Here is a 21,340-nt window from a genome sequence, read left to right as displayed (position 1 = left end):
GCTGGACACTGTGCCCTGGGCTGCGGGACCTGAGCAGTGCCAGCACTGAGGCTGGAGGATCCAGTGGGGTGAGACTGAGGGGACTCCATCAGCGGAGAGGAGTCGGGGAGGCTTGGGGACCCCAGTCCCGGGTGTTGGGGCTCAACCAGCTTCAGGTCCACCCTGTACAGCGGGGACACTGCCTCCCCTGCCTCCTCCTTCACGCCACCAAAGCTCAGCCATGCGCTGAACCCTGCGGGTCCGTTACTGGGAGCCACAACCTCTGGATCTGTTTTTGTTCATCAGTTTATGTTGTTCATAAATGAGTTTATGTTATTCCACAAATGAGTGAGATCATGTGATATTTATCTTTCTCTGACTGGCTTATTTTGCTTAGCATAATGCTCTCCAGTTCCATCCATGCTGTTGCAAATGGTATGAATTCCTTCTTTTTTACCACAACGTAGTATTCCATTGTGTAGATGTACCACAGTTTTTTAATCCACTCATAAACTCAAAATGGATAAAGGACTTAAATGTAAGACGAGAAACCATAAAAATATTAGAGGAATCTACAGGCAGCAAAATCTCAGACATATGCTGAAGCAATATTTTCACCGATACAGCTCCTAGGGCAATGGGAACTAAAGAGAAAATAAACAAATGGGACTACATCAAAATAAGCTTCTGTACAGCAAAAGAAACCATCAACAAAACAACATGAAAGCCCACTGCATGGGAGAACATATTTGCCAATGTTATCATAAGGGTTTAATCTCCAACATTTACAGGGAACTCAGCTTAACAAAAGTAAGATAACCAACCCAATCAAAAAATGGGCAATGGATCTAAATAGGTACTTTTCGAAAGAGGACATAAGGAAGGCCAAGAGACATATGAAAACATGCTCAAAGTCACTAATCATCCGAGAGATGCAAATCAAAACAATAATGAAGTACCACATCACACCTGTCAGAATGGCTATCATCAACAAATCAACAAATGACAAGTGCTGGTGAGGATGTGGAGGAAAAGGAACCCTTATGCACTGCTGGTGGGAATGCAGACTGGTGCAGCCACTGTGGAGAACAGTATGGCGTTTCATCAAAAAATAAAAATGGAACTCCCATTTGACCCAGTGATCCCACTTCTAGGAATATATCCCAAGAAACTAGAAACACCCACCAGAAAGGATATATGCACCCCTATGTTCATAGCAGCACAATTTACCATAGCTAAAATTGGGAAACAGCCTAAATGCCCATCAGCAGATGAGTGGATTAGAAATATTTTTTAAATTAACTCTTGACAGTTATTTATCTTAGCAACATTTCTGGAAGATTACTGTTTCTACTTTTCTTTTATAAATGAGGACACAGAGGCCCAAGCGTACTTTAATGACTTGTTTAGAATCACCAGAGTAGTTATTGTCATATTCTTACAGCTCTATTGAGGTTTTCAGCCAGCCCTTAAAGAGGGGAGAATAATTATCAAGCTCCAGACGTAGAACAGTGAATTAACTAAATATGGCATTACAGAGAAAATTTACAGACAGAAATATAATCTTTTCCCCCTTTCCATTCTTTGTAGGCCAGAGTTCTTAGGTCAGGTTGCAACATTTTGATCATTGTGGGCCATATATTTCCCCAGGAAAAGAGATTATTCCCCTGAGATTTATAACAAATCATACCATAGTAGATGTTTCCATTTAGCACTGTGGGCATCAAGTTTTATTTACATAGAACATGGTAAACTTTCTGCCAAGAAAAGGAATAATTCTTTACCTCTGATCTGACTTCCCTAAGAAGATAATCTTTTATTTTTTAAAATAACTGTCTAGACTTCATTTTCTGAGCTAGATTTCTGCATGAACCTTGTTTTCTGGCTTTATTTTAATTTTTAAAAATATTTTATAATTTTTCTACTTGTCATAGCGACAAATACACTTTACACTGTCTATCCTGCATTATAATGAAATAAGACAATACTTTGTTCTGGACCAGGTAATGTGGACAGAAGCATTTAAGAGCCACTTCCACCCTTCTCATTCCTGACATGGCAGCCCTTAGTTGAGGTAGAGGGAGACTGTATTCCTGAGTTAGCATAGAGGCCCTGCCAATTTACATGGAACTTTGTGTGAGCAAGAAGTAAACTTATTTGTCCTAGCTGGTTTGGCTTAGCGGATAGAGCATCAGCCTGCAAACTGAAAGGTCTCAGGTTCAATTCCAGTCAAGGGCACATGCCTGGGTTGCAGGCTTGATCCCCAGTAGGGGGCGTGCAGGAGGCAGCCAATCAATGATTCTTTCTCATCTTTGATGTTTCTATCTCTTCCTCTCCCTTCCTTTCTCAAATCAATAAAAACATATTAAAAAAGAAGTAAATTTCTATTGTGTTAAGTCTTTAATATTTTTGGGAGCTTTGTTACTATAACATAGTCTAGCAATCTTCTACATTATTTTTTATGTATATTTTATAACATGTATATAGCTTATCCTATATAATAAAAGAGAAACATGTAAGTTGACCGCCCCTCTGTTATGCTCACCAGCCAATCAGGAGCAAGTATGCAAATTAACCTGACAAAGATGGCAGGTTAATTTGCATACACAGGCACCAGGCGGAGAGCAGAGTAGGTGAGCTGGCAGCTTCGGGGGATGTGGCTCCCTCAGTTGCTCTCCCCCAAGCTGCTGGGTGGAGAACAGAGCAGGAGAACTGGAGGCTTGGGGGGACGTGGCTCCCTTGGTTGCTCCCAGCAGCGCAGGGAGCACCAGGAATTCTGGGAATAGTAGTTCTTATGGCAGCCCCAGGACCAGAAGCGGAAGCCCAGAGTGCGGGGAGCACCAGGAATGCTGGGAATCGTAGTTCTAGTGGCAGACGGCTCTCCTAGACACTAGAGCAAAGTGAACCTGGAGCAAGTTACTGTTGTGGTGGGGGTGGAGGGAAAGCAAAGGTGAGAGACATAAGTAAAATCAGAGTGTCTAGGAAAAATTAAAGGGAAGATATCCTAAAACTTCCAGGAAATCTCCACCAATGAAGCAAAGAAAAAAAATGCCTCTATTATTCTGTGAGCAACAAACCAAACTGGGTTGGGGGTCTCAGACAATTCGCTCATATGATTGCAAAGACAGACAGAAACTCCCGGATTGGAGAGGGCTCCCCTGAGGGCTCCCAGATTGCAGAGGGTACAGGTCAGGCTGAGGGACCCCCACGCACAGCAGTGCACGAATGTCATGCACCAGGCCTCAAGTAATTATATAATGGTGGCAGTAGCATACTTAGCATAGCATAGAAAGGCTTTCATGATCTAATTCCTATCTGTCCAACATTATTTCCCACAATATTCATATCTCTAACTTTATACTTATATTTTTCCAGGTTAAACACAACATGCTGTCTCACACCTATGTCTTTGCACTTGAATTCACTTTTCTCCTACTTATCAGATACACTAGAGGCCTGGTGCACGAAATTAGTGCATGGAAGGGTCCCTCAGCCTGGCCTGCATTATCTTGCAATCTGGGACCCCTTGGGGGATGTCAGACCTAAACCGGCAGTTGGACATCCCTCTTGCAATCTGGGACGCTGCATGCACCAGTGACCATACTTTTCATACAGGTGAAAGGCATCTTGAATGGGTAGCTATATTTTTTTGCCCTGATTATAAAAAGTAGTACATAACATGATCCTTCTGAGGCAGTAGTACCATTTTCCCCATCTTATGGTTGGAAAAACTGAAGCAGAGAGAAGTTAAGTAATTGGCTTTGTCACATAGTTTTAAGTGTCAGAATCAGGGTTGACCACAAAATGTGCAAGCCAGAGTCCATGCGTGTCATCGCTGCATCATCGTGTTTCTTCAGTGTTAGAGTAGCCTTGCCAGGTTTTAATTTTTAAATCTAAGGGACTATTCCCAATATATAGGGTAGGGTCCCTAGGTCTGGCCAGCGATCAGGGCCAATCTGTGGGGTGACCAGTGGGCAGGGCAATTGGGGGACCCCCACTGGCACCTGCCTTGGCTGGCAGCCTGGCGCTGCTCACTGGCCGGCCCCGCCCCCCAATTGCAACCGGTGGTCACCTCCGGGGGCAGCTCCTGTGCTGAGCATCTCCCCCCTGGTGGTCAGTGTGCATCATAGTGACTGGCCATTCCGCAGGTCGTTCTGCCACTAGGTCAATTTGCATATTGGGGTTTTATTATATAAGATGTGCATCTTTCAAATTCCCAATTGCCATCACTTTCCCAGGAAATGCTTTCCTGATTTTCTCTATTTTCTTTATACATTTGGAATTTTTCAGTTCAAATTTATTTGGCTTTATTTCTGCCATTAATGGTAAATTATAAACTTGCAATATAGCTATTTCTTATAACCTGGTATATAGGGGATATAAATAAATATTTGTTAAATGAATGCCCTATTTTTAAATGTATATATTCTTATTGTTGATAGTATTACAGGTATCTCCCATTCCCCTCCCCCTTTTACTTTCCTTCTCCCAGCCCCTACCCATGCCCCTATTTTTTAACACAGAACTGTTTAAATCTTTATTGGTTAATACTGTCCTGAAAATTAGTTGATAGTCAACTGAGAGTAAGATAGGTGACCTTTTGTATAGATTTAGGAGGTTAAGAAGAAAAAATGAGAGCATGGGAAAGAGAAATTCTGTCACTTACAGTTTTGCTGTGATCCAATTAGGGCTTCCATAGTAATAGTCATATTCTGTATTCATTTATCATATACCAGAATGTTATTGCACTCTTTTTTTCCTACTGATATTGCATTAGATTTTTTCCCAGTTTCCCCCATTAAGATATAATGGATATATGACATTGTATTAGTTTTAGGTGTACAACATAATGATTTAATATTTGTATATATTGTGAAATGATTACCACAATAACTCGTTAATCTCTGTTACCATGCATAGTAATAAGTTTTCTCCTTCTGATGAGAACTTTTTTTAAATCCTCACCCAAGGCTATGTTTTTAATATGTACATTTTTTTTATTGATTTCAGAGAGGAAGGGAGAGGGGGAGAGAGATAGAAACATCAATGATGAAAGGGAATCATTGATCAGCTGCCTCCTGCACACCCTCTACTGGGGATCGAGTCTATAACACAGCACGCACCTGGACCAGGAATCTAACTGTGATCTCTGATTCATATGTTGACGTTCAACCATTGAGCCACACCAGCTGGGCCTGAGGATATGTTTTTATTGATATTTTTAGAGAGAGAAGAAGTGGGCTGGGGGGAAGGTGGGGAGAGGAGAGAATTATCTATTGATGTTCTTGGTGAACGGAGGCGCCGAGATGAGTCGGACGACAGGATACGGAGAAGCAGAGGGCTACCGCTCGCTCAGGCGAATAGCAAAGATCCTCTGATCCCTTCTGGCTTTTATTGGGGGTGAGCACAGCAAATAACAATGGAGTACAGCAAGTGACAATGATTAACAATGGGGTACAGCAAGTGACAATGATTAACAAACATGCTTTATGAAATCATCAAAGCTAAGTTATACATTACACTATTAATTTCCTATGTTATACAAAGTCTCTTTCCACCTGCAGCAGTGCACCCTCCCCTGAACTTTCTATGCCCTCATGGGCTATTCATCACGTCAAGGAAAGTTCTGCCTCGGAACAATAAGTCTCGCGTGCAAGACTTTGTTCTGACGCGGCCTGCGTGCAGGCTCACGCCTTCTCCCGGCAGAGCGTCCTCTTCTAGTTAACTTCTTTCCACTTTACCTCAACATTTTCCCCCTTTTTTGTTTTGCTTCAGGTTTATGACATAAAAAATAGCACTGCGTTGATTGTTCACTGCTACGGCTTTACGCGATCTTCTGCAGACTAAATATAGAACAAAGCAAAGTATTAATACTAGCAATAACAACCTTGAGGAGGTTCCCATTAATGCTTGAATATGTGGAATAGGATTCATATTCTGTATCTCATTTATAAGACCTTGTAAAACTTGCTGTCCGGTTACCTCCTCTAATTTCTTTTGAAATGTTGTATGAATATGATCTTGAAGATCAATAATTTACACAGACGAGTATGGTTCCAATCACATTTTAACTGTAATCGCCTTTGCAGGCTTACAATTTGGTCCCCTAATAAAGCTACTGTTTGTTCAAGATCGGCTATTTGTTCATTAATTTCACTATCAATTTTCCGTTGAGAACTCTATAACTGTTCTGAATCTTTATGCCATTCCTGAACAAAAGCAGCAGTTTGGACTGATCGCTGCAATGCCACCCCAGCTGTTGCTGCAGTTGCTGTCATAGCAATCAATCCTAGAATTACAGCGATTAGTATGCCAATAAACCTTTTTGACCTTTTTAATATTTCTTCTGCAATGGCTTGGAGACCATCGTCGGTTCATCTGTACAGGTAATCATACTCCCATTCTGGCTCGCAATAGATACAAGCTCTCTCTATTATGATTAAAAAGTACAGAGTTATTTACACAGGTTAACAAAGTACAATTAAAACAAGATATTTCTCCAGTAGTTTGATTCCATTGAACTGGACCCTTTTTCATCTGGTTTCAAAGGTCCACGATCTTTAAAAAGTCCAGGCATCTAATTAGAGTCTTTAGTTACAGGGCCTTCCATGGGCAGTCACAAGACGTTCCCCTTCCTGGCATAGGCACTTCACCTGTCCCCATGTAGGTGGAGAAGTATTTTGGGTGCGAGGCAACTGCGTGCGAATTGTTTGTCCTCCCTGGATGGTTAGCTGAGCAAACCGGTCTTCTAGTCCCGCCTTGTCATGCTTCCTCTTGCTCGCCATGCCTTAGCTTGATTCTTTTATTAGGAATCCAGAACTTCTTAGTTCCTGTGGAAACATAAGCATAGCCTCGACCCCACCTTAAAACGGTAGTCGGGCACCATTGATTAGTAGTGACATCTTGATAATAGGTTGTTCTACCGGGACCTCCTTTTTATGTCCCCAATGCATTTCGGCAGCTGACACTGCATCTGTATTCAAATTTAAAAATTTTAAAGTAAATAGAGCTCTTAATAATCTTCGTCGGGGAGTCTGGCCTTGATACCAGCTTCTCTCCCCCTTTTTGTTTTTGTAGCATTTCTTTAAGGGTTCGGTTCTGCCGTTCAATAATTGCTTGACCTGTATTGTTTCCAGGAATTCCTGTAATATGTTTAATATCAAATTGTTGAAAAAATTGATATTACCTGATAAATATGCTGAGCCATTGTCAGTTTTAATGGCTCGGGGCTTGTCCATTACAGCAAAGGCTTTAATGCTGGATTTGGAATTCCAGGTTGTAAAGGTTCTATAGGTTTAATAATCTTATTAATTCTTCTTAAATCAGTTAACATTCTCCATTTACCTGATTTTTTCTTTATAATAAAGACAGGGGAATTCCATGGACTAGAGCTGGCTTCTATATGCCCTAGTTGTATTTGTTTTTTAATAATGATTTGAAGTGCTTCTAACTTCTCTCTTGTTAGGGGCCACTGCTCTACCCATACTGGTTTAGTTGTTTTTCATTTTAATGGTAGGGCGAAGCGCTTTGAAGTGGCCCCCTTTATAAATTTTGGTCCTGAACACTGGTGCCAGTGACGCCAGCACCAGCTTGACAAATCATTTGTCTATGACCTTTCTGTAGAGAAGGTATAGTAATTGTAGCCCCCCATTGCTGTAAAAGATCTTTTCCCCACAAAGATAGTGGAATGGAGGCAATATATGGCTGTATTTTGCCTTTTTGTCCTTCAGGCCCTTGATATTCAAGTACATTAGAGCTTTGTAAAATTTCTGTGAGGGTCCCTAAACCTGTAAAAGTTGCATTCACCTTGTGCACCGGCCAAGATTGAGGCCAGTGCAAAGTAAAAATTATAGTTACATCAGCCCTAGAATCCACTAGGTTGATAATTTTTATTCCCTCTGGGAATAAACTGTAAAAATTGAGGTCTTTGGCCTCCCAAGACTGTATGCTAAAAAACCTTTTTTCCTGTGCTACTAAATCTTCTAGTTTGCTTAATTGGTGCTGTATGCCCTATTTGTTTATAGGGAAGTAATAATAACTGCCATTTTTTCTCTAGCCTTTATATTTATAGTATCAGAAACAGACATCATAACTTATATTTTTCCTTTATAATTTGCATTAATAACTCTGGGAGCATGTTTAGCTTTCCCTTGTGGGACTTTTGCCTTCAGACAATTTTTTTTTTTCATATGTCCCACTTTCCCACATCCATAGCATTTAGCAAGATGGGAATTGCAGTTTTTAATGCATCAGCAAGAAGATTATTATTATTATTAATTATTTATATAAGATTTTAATAAGATTATTATTATTATTATTATTATATGAATATTATTTATATAACTTTAGAAAATGATTGGGCCGGAATGCTAGCCTCCTCTATTTTTGACCAAGCCTTTAAGCAACAAGTTCTAATTTGTGCAATAACAGCATTCTCTAACAGCACCTGTTGCTGTAAGCTACTATGTGTTCCAGTTCCTGTTAACTGGTCAAAATTACATCTAGGTGGGTTTTCTTGGGCGTTAATCATCGCCACTCTCCTGGCTTTTTCCCACCACCAGGATTTAAATTGCAGATATTGCCCTGGGGCTAATACTGCCTTAGCTATAGCATTCTAAGTATAAGGAATTAATTTATAATCTGTATAAATTAATTATATATTAATTAATATATAAAAATTAATAACATATAATTACATATAATAATATTATAATTAATAATATATATAACCCTTGAAGGTATTGAGCATTAGCAGCTCTTTGTGTCCTCAGGAGGTGGGTGAAGGCTCAGCTGCTAACGCCAGATTAATGGCTAGTGCCGCTTTACTTTCACTTTTCCGTGGTGGTGCAGCCAACCCCTGAGGCTTTTATTTTCTTTCTTTTCCGTACTACTGTAAGTAATAATTCTTTTAAACTTCCTAAAATTTCCTTCATCTCTTTTTCCCTTCTCGCCACTCTTTTTTTCCTTAACTTAGGGCGAGGGCATCAATCATCTTCCGAACCAGCAGAAGATGAATCATCCAGCTCTGAATCGCTGGCTGAGGTTATTCTTTCATAACCCCCTACTTCATTTTTATCCCTAGCTTTCTGTCTTTTACTTGACTCCCTCGGTTCAGTGACCTCTAACGGGAGCGGCTCGGGTGGTAGTGATTTCCCAGGAGGGAGAGGCTCAGGATTTAAACATTCAGCTCCTGGAGCAGCACTTTGTGACTTCATAGGAATTTCTTCACAATCTTCAGAATCAGACTGAAAAGGCTGTAAAGCTAACGTTACTAAATTAAAAACAGCCCATACATCAGCCTCTATAGCATTTACCTGTTGGTGAGCCCTCCTTAATGACCTTCCAATTTGTTTCCACAATTTAAGATTTAACTGCTGTTTTCCTTCTGGGTTAAACCAATAACAGTGCTGCTGAATTGCTTCAAACAATTTTTTAAAAGCCTCATTCTTCACTTTTACCCCTGAACTCTTTAACAATGATCTCAAGACAGCTATATATTGACTCTGCATCGACGGGCTAGTCCCCATACTCTGCTTCTATTGCCGAAAGTTCCGCGTACTCGGCGCTGGCATCTCCCTTTCGGTCCCACGCCCCTTAGACTCACCCCTGGTCCCTGCTCGTGGCGCCAGATATTGATGTTCTTGGTGAACAGAGATGCAGAGATGAGTCGGACGACAGGATACGGAGAAGCAGAGGGCTACCGCTCGCTCAGGCGAATAGCAAAGATCCTCTGATCCCTTCTGGCTTTTATTGGGGGTGAGCACAGCAAATAACAATGGAGTACAGCAAGTGACAATGATTAACAATGGGGTACAGCAAGTGACAATGATTAACAAACATGCTTTATGAAATCATCAAAGCTAAGTTATACATTACACTATTAATTTCCTATGTTATACAAAGACTCTTTCCACCTGCAGCAGTGCACCCTCCCCTGAACTTTCTATGCCCTCATGGGCTATTCATCACGTCAAGGAAAGTTCTGCCTCGGAACAATAAGTCTCGCGTGCAAGACTTTGTTCTGACGCGGCCTGCGTGCAGGCTCACGCCTTCTCCCGGCAGAGCATCCTCTTCTAGTTAACTTCTTTCCACTTTACCGCAACATTATCTATGTGAGAGAAACATTCATTAGTTGCCTCCCATACGTGCCCCATCTGGGGATTGAATTCACAATGTAGGTATGTGCCCTGACCGGGAATCAAAACCGCAACGTTTTGGTGTACAGCACGATACTTCAACCAAATGAGCCACCCAGCCAGAGTGTGAGGAGAACTTTTAAGATCTACTGTCTTAGGGATTTTTAAATATTAAATATAGCATTATTAACTGTAGTCACCATGTTATACATTACACCTCCAGTAATAGTCCTCTTATTCCTCCATTTTGCTATGTGAAGTTGCTTGATATTCATGAAGACACCTCACAGTTGGTGTCTTCAAGTTTTTTTTGTTTCTTTGTTTGTTTTGTGTTAAAAAAAAAATAAAATGTGTAGATACAGATTAAAGAACAAATTCTTATGTACCAACTACCTAGGTCAATAATAGAACTTTGTCATAGTCCAGAAGCCCCTTATGTGCCCTTCCCTGATTGAATTCCATATCACCTCCTAAAGTAATCGCCATCCTGAATTTTATGGAAATCATTCCTTTGTTTTTTGTTTGTTTTCATCATATATGTCTTAACTCCACACTACCTTGTTAAGTGTGTCTGTTTTAAAACTTTATAGTAAGTGGAGTCATATTGCATGTACCTTTCTGTGACATGCTTGTTTTGTGCAAGATCATTTTTGAAATTCGTCTATGTGGTGTACAATTTTACTTCACTTATTTCCACTGCTGCATAATATTCCATTGAATTAACACACTGTAATTTACTTATTCATTCTATTTATGGGCATTTGGCTTGTGTCAAGAGTTTGCTGTTATAAACAGTGCTGCTGTAACATTCTCACATATGTACTGTGCAAGAATTTATCTGTGTAGATACATAGCAGTAGAATAAGCAGGACATAGCGTGTACACGTGAAATTTTATAGGGTATACCAAACTGTTTTGCAAAGTTGTCATAGCTATTTTCTCTTTCACCAATAGTGTGTGTATGTGTGTGTAGGGGGGCATTCCTCATTGCTCTGAGTCCTTCTTAACACTTGGTATTATTCAACTTAAAAAATTTTGCCAGGCTGGTGATATGAAATGGTATCCATAATGATTTGAATGGACGTGTCTCTAATTATTAATGAGGTTGGACATATTTTTTAAAAATATTTTTTATTCACTTCAGAGAGAAAGGGAGAGGGAGAGAGAGATAGAAACATCAATGATGAGAGAGAATCATTGAGTGGCTGCCTTCTGCACTCTCCCTACTGGGGATCTAGCCCAAAACCTGGGCATGTGCTCTTGACCAGAATCGAAGCCCAAACCTTCTGTTTCACTTCTGTTTTTCATTTTTCAAATGTTATCTATATTTTTCTCTTTTATTCATAGGGCTTTTAAAATATATTCTTGATACTAATAATTTGCCAATTAAATGAATTTTAAATATCTTCTTAGTGACTAAGTGGATATGGGAGGTGGGGGGAAAGAAGGAGTCTCTGCTTTGGGTGGATGATGGTGCTAGTAAACTAGGGACTGTAATAGAGGAGGGGAAATAGATCTTGGGGAGAAGGGAATTAATTTATTTTGGAGTTTGATGTTCCTATGGGATCTCCTGGTGGAGATGTTTCATAGGAAGTTGGCTTTAAGGGTCTGAAGCTCAGGATGTGTCAGTTATGCCACATCAATTCTGAAGGAACCTTGTATGATGGGCCTTTCAGGAGAGTACAGTTAGGAATATGGTAGTTTCATTTTAAAAATTTATTTAATTTAATATTATTTTATTTTTTCCATCACCATTTATACCCTGTATGCCTCTTTCCATCCCCGACCCCCCCCCCCCCCCCCCCCGCAGTCACCACACTGTTGCCCATGTTTTCTCTCTTTTAGGAATACAGTAATTTTCAAACTCATTTGTCCTCTACCCATCCCAACTTCTCTAGGCTATGGATTCTCCAATTTAAGCATCTCATGAAATAAATGTCCCAGTCAAATGATCCACCAGACACTTCATCATAGTTGTAATTAGTTTATTACCTTTTTGATCTCTCCAGAGAGCACATCATTTTTATTTTGAAAAACAACCAGCATATTTGTCTTACATAATATGCAAAGAAAATACCTAGATTTTAAAATTTCTTCCTTTGCTCATTCATGTGTAGAATTTATACAAGTTATTTTATAAACACTAAAAACAATGTAAGAAACATATACATCTAAGAATTCTACTTTGTATAGTCTTGCATTAAATAATACAGTTTCCACATACATTTTCAGACATTTCTAGTTTCTATGTATTTTGTTATATATGTACATCTATACACACACACACACACACACACACACACACACACACATATATATAGGAGCATACAACCACCAGAAGAATCTGAGCCCCTTTGAAGGATGGCAGTAGAAGCCCAAGGAGTGAAGATCTTTCTTTAAAAAGCATATTGAATTATGATTTCGATTGCATTCTTCTTAGTTATTTGAGATTCTAAGACCTTTGGTAACCCAGAGGCAGAAAGATCCCTTAATAACATTTAAAAGGTATGAAAGGTGAAGAAAGCAGGGCTAGGATTTGGCACATTCACTAAGAACGTAGCACCTAAGCATAGCTTATAATATAGTACCAGCGCAGAGTTACTACCGAACAGCTCAAGATGATGAACCATCCACCTCCCTGCAGGAATAATAGCAGCTAATTTGGTGACTGGTTTGTCACCTTTTAGGAGAACTGCAATCCAGGGACAAATTGGGCTTGACGTATACTGTATGTAAGGAACTGATGGTCCATCCTTAACAGTAATGCAGCGATTATGCTTCTCTCTGTGTTTGAGATCTTTTAGACCTGGAAGAAGAGAAAGAAGGTGTAAAAGTTTGACACTCTTAACTCTGGCTTCAATCTGTGTTCTACTTGAAACTTACTGATTTCATCGATAACCCCAATTCCTCAGGTGAAGTGTGTGGTGAGCTTTCCTGCTGCTACACAATCACTGTGGATTTCAGGTGTTCCTTTTTAAGGCCAGGAAAGGCTTGGGGGAAGTTTGGCAGCTTTGCTTGGATAGTTAATAGCTCTGCCTCAAGGTTGAAGTGCCTTGACACTTTTAGACAGGTAGTCAGGGTAACTTTTGATACCACAGAGATGGCACCTTGGTATATAAATAACTGGAGGTAGAGGAGAGGGCATGATGATAACACACTTTCAAGCCAAGGATCCCACCGAAAAGCTCAATGCAAATATTTCTAACTTCCCAGGATTTGAAATTTCTTAAAGGACAGTTATGCTGCAAGCAACATCAAACCTACCTTTTCTTGTTAATTGCTTTCAGTATATTCTTGACGATCTTAGACTCTGGATTCAGACATATTTTCTCCCCTTTCCTTTTCATTGTGGCACTATGGAAGTAAATAGGAGTGAAAATATATAAAATATGTTGGGCCAATAAACAGATGGAATATACAGTTTTTAAGATATTTAAGTTTCACTCTACATGTTCCCCTTTGCTATATAGAAGTGTTAGAATCATCACAAACCCTTTACTGCTTTTGTGATCAATAAATATTTTTATGTGATTACAGCCAGGGAAATTATCATCAGGGATATTCTACTCACATGATCTCAACACGCGGACAAGATGGACTTGCAGGGATCATTTCAAGTTTTTCTAAGGACCTTGGATTAACAGGCTGATTACTAATCTTGATGCAGCTACAGCGTGTAGTTCTATTGAGAGGTATTCCTGCAGAAAAAGAGACAGGTACAGCAGGGGAGGTTAGCACAGTTTTCATCTTAGGCATCTGATGTGGTGCTTAGCAGAAACTATAATCCCCTGTCATCACATAGTCAATCTGAGAAGGGGTTATTCCATTATAAAACAGCTCTGAATGATTAATTAGTTAATTATCTGAAAGAATGTAATTGCAACTTACTGATTTTAAGATCATACGATTAATTAAGCTAACTAAGGGGGTATCTGTCCTTTTCTTTCTCCTCATTCCTTCACATTTTCTATCTTTCCTTTCCCCTTCCCCTTTTGCTCCCACTTTCTCCTCCTTTCATTTATTCCACTTGCTTCTCTGATTGTTAACTCTGTGACCAGAGGGAATCTCGGTTCATTTACCCTTCATTCATAGGCAGGCTGTAAAACTGCAAATACACTATTTCTATATTTGTAGAATTTACACCTAGTTCTACTTCTGACTTTATTTTAAATATCCCTTGGTGTTCCTTACCTTGAGTTCCACTCAGAGTCAGAAGGATGAGGCAGAACATGAGAACAGCTCTTTGGTTCATGGTGCTGTGACTGGAGGTTCCTCTGCAGTAGGCTCAGAATGTCTGTGCAGTTGAGGAATGTCTCAGAAAACACGGGGCTAGGATGCAGTATTTATTTGTAAAGGCACATTTCCTCTCTAACTCTGATTGGATAAGATTACTGTTGACTCAGCTAAACCTGCCTTCTGTTCCTTGGGGAAGTCCCATGTTAAAGAATTGAAGGTTTATTTATATTGATTGTGGCTTCTGAGTTATGGAATTTCCCTCCATCCCCTCTTTTCCATGAAAGCGAGTTAGGTTTCACTTTCCAAATCATGAACTATTTCTTGAAACACAGAACTTCATTGAATGTAGAAGTAATTTTTAAATGGATCTTTGATTTTCATCTTGAACCTCCTGAAAAATAAAAATGTCAACTTAATCCTCAAGTCAAAGGCCTGACTATAGTTTTAAGATGAATATGTCTTAACATGATTTTTTTGTGTGTTTTTTCTTTTTTTCTTTTTTCATATGGCATAGGTATCAATCAACATTACTAACTCCATTTTAACAGACAGGCTAAGTGAAGATGGGAGAATTTAAATTTACATAATTTGCTACCAAGTGGCAGAGCCACAACTAGAACTGGAGTCTTCTGATCTAGTCCCATTTTTACACCTGGAATGTGAAGATGAAAAAAACTTGGTCTTTGTTCTATGACAGTGATTTTCAACGGGTGTGCCACAAGCATTTTTAAAACACGCAATACCTGACTATTTAGTCAGGAGCACTGACCTCTTTTTTCTTAACTTTTCAAATTAAAAAATGACAACCTGCCCAGCCAGCCTCAGTGATTGTATTGACCTGTGAACCAGGAGGTCACCATTTGATTCCCGGTCAGGGCATATGCCTGGGTTGGGGGGCTTGATCCCCAGTGGGGGGTGTGCAGGAGGCAGCCAACCAATGATTCTCTCTTGTCATTGATATTTCCTTTTTTTTTTTTCTATGTGGGATGGTTGATCTTGGGCCTACAGGGAGCAAGCTGGTTCCAAACTTCTCCAAGTCCACATTTCTTTGCCTCCAATTCTTACGTGTCCAAAGACAGGAAACCACAGACATTCCTTTGTAGGAGTATTTAATATTGTGTTTTGAGTCCATCTTAATTTGTAGTTGTAAGGCATGATTAGAAATATCTTATATTTATTCACTGAAATACACTTATATGTTTTTCAGAGATATCATTTACTTTCTCATTTTATTCCTATAATAACCCTGTAAGAAGTTATCTTCATTTTATATATGGAAGAATAATTTTAGAGGTTAGATAATTGTGTTAAGTCATACAAAGATTGCCATCTATTTATTCTAACTATGATGTTTTTTTCTCAACATTTATTTTAAACTTCTATAATTACTTTCAAAGGCTAAGTGATTTTTAAAAAATGACTCTAATCAACTTTTAAAAATTCCTCAGTAATAGCAATTTTTCATCTTTTGTAGGTAAATCTAATTTTTGGAGATAGTAAGTTAGCCAGGCATTGCTCTATGATAAAATATATAAAGAAATAGGTTTGGTCTTCTTGAAGAAGGTTAAAGATATGAAACTCGCAAGTGTCAACGAATTCCAGAAATGTTTTGGCCATTCATAACATCATTAAAATAAATGAATAGCCTCTAACATAACTTATTTTGATGGAAAACAATACTCATTTGGATAATTGATTTCTGATGTGTTAGTAAAAAAATTTCATGTATTACAGTCAATCCTTGAATAAAAACATCATAACATTAAGAATGGAGTAAGAAAAGGATTCATAGCTACAATAGGATTGTTGCAAAAACAAAGGATGCTTTTTGAAGAAATACATTTAAAAGAGGGGAATATGCCCTAGCAATTTGACTTAGTGGATAGAGCATTGGCCTGCAGACTGAAGGGTCCCAGGTTGGATTCTGGTCAAAGGCATGTGCCCAGATTATGGGCTTCCTCCCCACTGGGGAGCATGCAGGTGGCAGCTGATAAATGATTCTCTCTCATCATTGATGTTTCTCTCTCCCTCTCCCTTCCTCTCTGAAATCAATAAAAATATATTTAAAAATAAAAGGGGCATTAGTAGAGACAGACCTTGGGAGAACAGGATGGGAACAGAGGTTGATTTAAGGTGGGTACAGCTCTAAGAAGACTGTCAAGTGCAAAGCAAAGGGGAAAAAGTATTAACCATTAAACTGATAACAGTGACAACTGAAATTAGCACTATTCCCACTGGATGACAGATCAGGGCAAAACTTTGTGTCTTATCTTAGCATTAGTACTTGTCTGATTATTCACTGCAGATAATATCAGCAGGAAGCAGGTGATACCAATATAGTAAAATTTGTTGGGCCTCATAGCGATGTTCAGCAGTATCCAAGTCTGGTTGTGTTCTTTGCAAGGGATTGGTAACAGGAGATGCAAGATGAAACACTGTTCCAAATGCAGGTATTACTCTACAGGGAAATCTGATGCAGGTGATACTTGGAACCTCAGAAAATATCTGGGAGGTCTTTTCATAGTTAGCTAGGCCGAAACAATGTAGAGCTAGGCCAGGGAAAGGCAATGCTTAGGCTATTGTAGGATTAGGCTAGTGTATCTGTCATGTTCTGGCCCAAAACTTGGTGAAGAGGCCAAGATAAAAGCCCATATCTGCAAACTGGGCACACATAAGACTTGGAACCTCAAATGCAGGAACTCTGTCATCAGAACAGTGAATGAATTATTGCTTAGGGCAGGCAGAAATTGCTAGACTGCTGAATTCCAGGTCGGTTTGTTCCAGGGATTGGAACAAAACTAAGCTTTTAAATGGGTAAATCAGTGAACTTAGCTGTGGGAAACTAAAAAAGACAAAAGGAAAGGAAATGAGTCAGTGACTAATACAACCCAGAAGATTTTCACCCAGCAAAGAGGCTTTCTTCTGAAGAGGGAAAAGCTTATAAGAAACAGTGACATGGACAAGCCATTCCAATAGCTGCTTGTGCAGAATAAAAGTTGGACTATGAGTAAAAATGCCAAAAATATTCAGAGAAATGTCTGACCTCATGGATGAAAGAGGCTCTGAACAGTTCAACATTGAACAATAAAATAGATACATGGTGATAATTTTGCTTTTCTTAGTATCTAAGTTCTCAGTTAAGATGTTGTCTGTATAAGCAAAGGGGAAAGTTGAGGCTAAGTGGACTAAATATCTGTTATTAATGAGAAAATTTTTTTATTTAGTTGATTTTTATTAAACACTAGAAGCCTGGTGCATGACATTAGTGCTGGCCTGCGCCCTTTAGCAATCTGGGAGCCCTCGGGGGATGTGCCTAAGCCGCAGTCGGACATCCTTAGCGCTGCCATGGAGGCGGGAGAGGCTCCCACCACTGCTGCTTTGCTCCCCAGCCATCAGCCCGGCTTGTGGATGAGCAGTGCTCCTCCTGTGGGAGCACACTGACCATCAGGGGGCAGCTCCTGTGTTGAGCATCTGCCCCCTGGTGGTCAGTGCGCATCATAGTGACTGGTCATTCTGCCAGTTGTTCTGCTGTTTGGTCAATTTGCATATTAGGCTTTTATTATATAGGATATAATTATCTTTCAAATAAGACTTAAAAGATACAATTATACTATTTTTTCTATTTACCCATGTGGTTCTCTGTACTGATGATCTAGGCTTATTTTTTCTCTCTCATTTAAAAAAAAATATTTTATTGATTATTTTACAGAGAAGAAGAGGGATAGAGAGTTAGAAACATCAATCAGCTGCCTCCTGCCCACCCCCTACTGGGGATGTGCCCACACCAAGGTACATGCCCTTGACCAGAATCGAACCTGGGACCTTTCAGTTCGCAAGCCGATGCTCTATCCCAGCCGTGGGCAAACTACGGCCCGCGGGCCGGATCCGGCCCATTTGAAATGAATAAAACTAAAAAAAAAAAAAAAAAGACCGTACCCTTTTATGTAATGATGTTTACTTTGAATTTATGTTAGTTCACACAAACACTCCATCCATGCTTTTGTTCCGGCCCTCCGGTCCAGTTTAAGAACCCATTGTGGCTCTCGCGTCAAAAAGTTTGCCCACCCCTGCTCTATCCACTGAGCCAAACTGGTTAGGGCTCTCTCATTTTTTAAAAAAATTATTGTTGAAAGTATAGATGTCTGCTTTGTCATCCTTTTGTTAAGTTGTATGAGTGCCTTACATATTTTCTAAATTAACTCCTTATCAGATGTTCATTGGCAAATATGTTCTTCCACGTAGTTGGCTCTCTTTTTATTTTGTTGGTGGTTTCTTTTGCTGTTCAGAAGCATTTTATTTTGATGTAGTCCCATTTGTTTATTTTCTCCTTAGTTTCCTTTGTCCTAGGCTATGTATCAGTAGACATATTGCTTTTGACAAGTTTCTTAGTATTCACTGATCTGAGTCTAGTTTTGAAAGGAAATAGAAGTTAAGGAAGTATCCCATCTTAGTTTCAGTTTCCAATGCCATAATTAAAAGCTTCAGTCCAAAAGAAAAAGTTTGCTCCGGCAGACTTCTTATGGACCCAGAAAAAAAAATGCTTTCCGAGAAACTAATGTGCTTAGAAGAAATTTCCTAAAAAGCAGTAGGAGGAATTCAGTGATTTCTGTAGACTGGGAATCCCCTCAGCTAATATACAATAATACTCCTTAGAAAGTATGGGAGAGGAGGGCAAAGCTTTCCCTTTCATAGTTTTCACTGAGCTCCCACAAGATTCCCTAAGCTCACAATGCCTATAATACTGGTTACATACTTTTGAATTAACCCTTCATAGCCAGCCCGAGCAAAATCCAAAGTGGAGATGGGCCCTTACAGTTGTCATTCTTGGCAGAGCTGAGATTAGCTTCTGCTTTTAGATCATGCAATGCTTTGTTTTCCTTACACTTGAGGATGATGAAATGGGTTGGGAATCTAGAGATATAGTATACTAGAAGCCCAGTGCACAAAATTCATGCATGGGTAGGGTCCCTACCAGCTGCTGGCTGGGGCCTTCATTCTGTGCCCCGCCCCCTGGTGGTCAGTGCACATCATAGCAAGCGATTGAACTCCCAGTCGATCGAACTCCCGAGGGACACTTTGCATATTAGGCTTTTATATATATAGATCTGTCTCTTACTTGCTCTGTGATTTTGGACATATTTTTTGGCCTGTTTATGCTTCAGTTTTTTTTCTTTGCAAATGTGCATCATGAAGCCTAACCCATCCACCTGCCAAGTTGATCTAAAGATGACAGGAAATTAAAAGTATGTTTAAGCCCTAGCCAGTTTGGCTCAGTGGATAGAGCATTGACCTGCAGACTGAAGGGTCCCGGGTTCAGTTCTGGTCAAGGACACATACCTGAGTTGCAGGCTCGATCCCCAGTGGGGCGGGGGGGGGGGGGGGGCGTGCAGGAGACAGCCAATCAATGATTCTCTCTCACCATTGATGTTTCTATCTCTCCCTCTCCCTTCCTCTCTGAAATCAATGAAAAACTATTTTAAAAAAATGTGTTTTAACAAGTCTAAATGAATTTTCCACTAGCTAACATTTCACAAATATAGCCAGCTTTCTGATCAAGTGTCAGTTAATTTTCTAGGTGCAACAAATAATATTATCATTCTAGATGATGCAGTTATTCATGTAGTAAGATGTATCTTTTATTTTATAGCAGTCACTAGCTAAGGCATGGCTCTCAGAACTGTGGGTTGAATCATGCAGCATTTACTCTTAAAATGTTTTTAATTAAAAACAAATTTTTTAATTACAGTGGAGTCTAAAGAACAAAACAAATAAAATAGGAATAGACTCATAGATACAGAAAACAGACTGATGGTTGCCAGAGGTAAGTGATTGGGTGAAAAAGGTTATGGGATTAAGAAGTACAAATTGATCCCTGGCTGGGTGGCTCAGTTGGTTAGAGCATCATCCTTTACACCAAAGGATTTTGGGTTCAATCCCCTGTTGGGGAGCATATGGGAAGCAACTGATCAGTGTTTCCCTCTCACATTGATGTTTCTCTCTCCCTTTCTCTCTCTAAAGTCAATAAAATAAAATGAAAACATATCCTTAGGTGAGGATTAAAAAAAAAGAAGTACAAATTAGTAGTTACAAAATAGTCATGAGGATGTAAAATACAACATAGGGAATATAGTCAATAATATTGTAATTACTATGTTTGGTGCCAGGTGGGTACTTGAAATATCAGTGGGACCACTTTGTAAAGTGTATAATTGTCTAACCACTATGCTGTACATCTGAAACTAATACAAAATAATATTGAATGCAGCATTCACTCTTAGGAAAGGACTTATTTAAGTAACCTGGCTTATCCTATATAATAAAAGCCTAGTTGGCATCACATCCTTGCGCAACACCCTTGTGTGACGTCATCACTAGATGGCCATCACAAGATGGTCACGTGCACAGCAGAGGTGGGGCCTGGCAGCTGCTCCACACGGTGAGGCCTGGGGTCCCGTGGCTCTGTGTGGCATGGAGGAGGCTGGTCCTGGCATCTCCACAGCCTTGCGCGGAGGAGGCAGGTCCCGGCCGAGGAGGCGGGTCGTGGCAGGAGAGGACAGTTGTAGGCCATCAGGCCAGCAGGGGAGGGCAGTTGTGGGCAATCAGGCCGGAAGGGGAGCAGTTAGGGGGTGATCAGGCTGGCAGGCAGAAGTGGTTAGGGGCAATCAGGCAGGCAGGCATGCGAGCGGTTAGGAGCCAGCAGTCCCAGATTGTGAGAGGGATGTCTGACTGCCGGGTTACGCCTGATCCCCAAAGGGGTCCCAGATTGGAGAAGGTGCAGGCTGAGTTGAGGGACACCCCCTCCTCTGTGCATGAATTTTGTGCACCAGGCCTCTAGTCTACAATAAATCAAATTAGACTGTGAATTTATAAAACAAGACAAGGATACCTATTTTTTACTTCTTTCCATTGTACTGTAGGTTGTAGAGGGAAAAATAAAACAAAAAGAGGAAATTAAAGCCATAAGAATTGGAAAGAAAGAAAATTTTGCA

At 40.0% G+C, this 21,340-nt stretch overlaps 2 protein-coding genes, 1 long non-coding RNA gene and 1 other non-coding gene across 5 annotated transcripts in view; 1 reads left to right on the top strand and 3 right to left on the bottom strand.

The window, feature by feature from the left end:
- The window catches only part of ART3 (ADP-ribosyltransferase 3 (inactive)), a 109,169-nt gene that overhangs the window by 17,232 nt on the left and 70,597 nt on the right, over nt 1–21,340 (top strand). The window lies entirely within an intron of this gene.
- On the bottom strand, nt 5,304–10,070 carry LOC138994598 (uncharacterized). 2 transcript variants are annotated; one of them, XR_011468453.1, is made up of 2 exons: nt 9,584–10,070; nt 5,304–6,952 (listed from the first exon to the last, which is right to left on the bottom strand). It is a non-coding gene; the product is annotated as an uncharacterized lncRNA (long non-coding RNA). The 2 variants fall into 2 exon arrangements; XR_011468456.1 differs by having other exon boundaries at nt 5,304–6,841.
- On the bottom strand, nt 12,084–14,438 carry CXCL10 (C-X-C motif chemokine ligand 10). The gene is made up of 4 exons (XM_070409540.1): nt 14,307–14,438; nt 13,687–13,813; nt 13,380–13,469; nt 12,084–12,921 (listed from the first exon to the last, which is right to left on the bottom strand). The coding sequence occupies exons 1-4, from the start codon at nt 14,365–14,367 to the stop codon at nt 12,888–12,890; spliced, it is 312 nt and encodes a 103-aa protein (XP_070265641.1). The 5' UTR covers nt 14,368–14,438; the 3' UTR covers nt 12,084–12,887.
- On the bottom strand, nt 15,329–15,459 carry LOC139001409 (small nucleolar RNA SNORA38). The gene has a single exon (XR_011470000.1). It is a non-coding gene; the product is annotated as a small nucleolar RNA SNORA38 (small nucleolar RNA).

Source organism: Myotis yumanensis, unplaced genomic scaffold (assembly GCF_028538775.1).
Source record: "Myotis yumanensis isolate MYYU_CA2020_CCGP unplaced genomic scaffold, mMyoYum1.0.hap1 SCAF_1, whole genome shotgun sequence".
Lineage (NCBI taxonomy): Eukaryota > Metazoa > Chordata > Mammalia > Chiroptera > Vespertilionidae > Myotis > Myotis yumanensis.
Note: the sequence above shows the minus strand (reverse complement) of the source record. Positions and strands in the feature narration are given on the sequence as shown.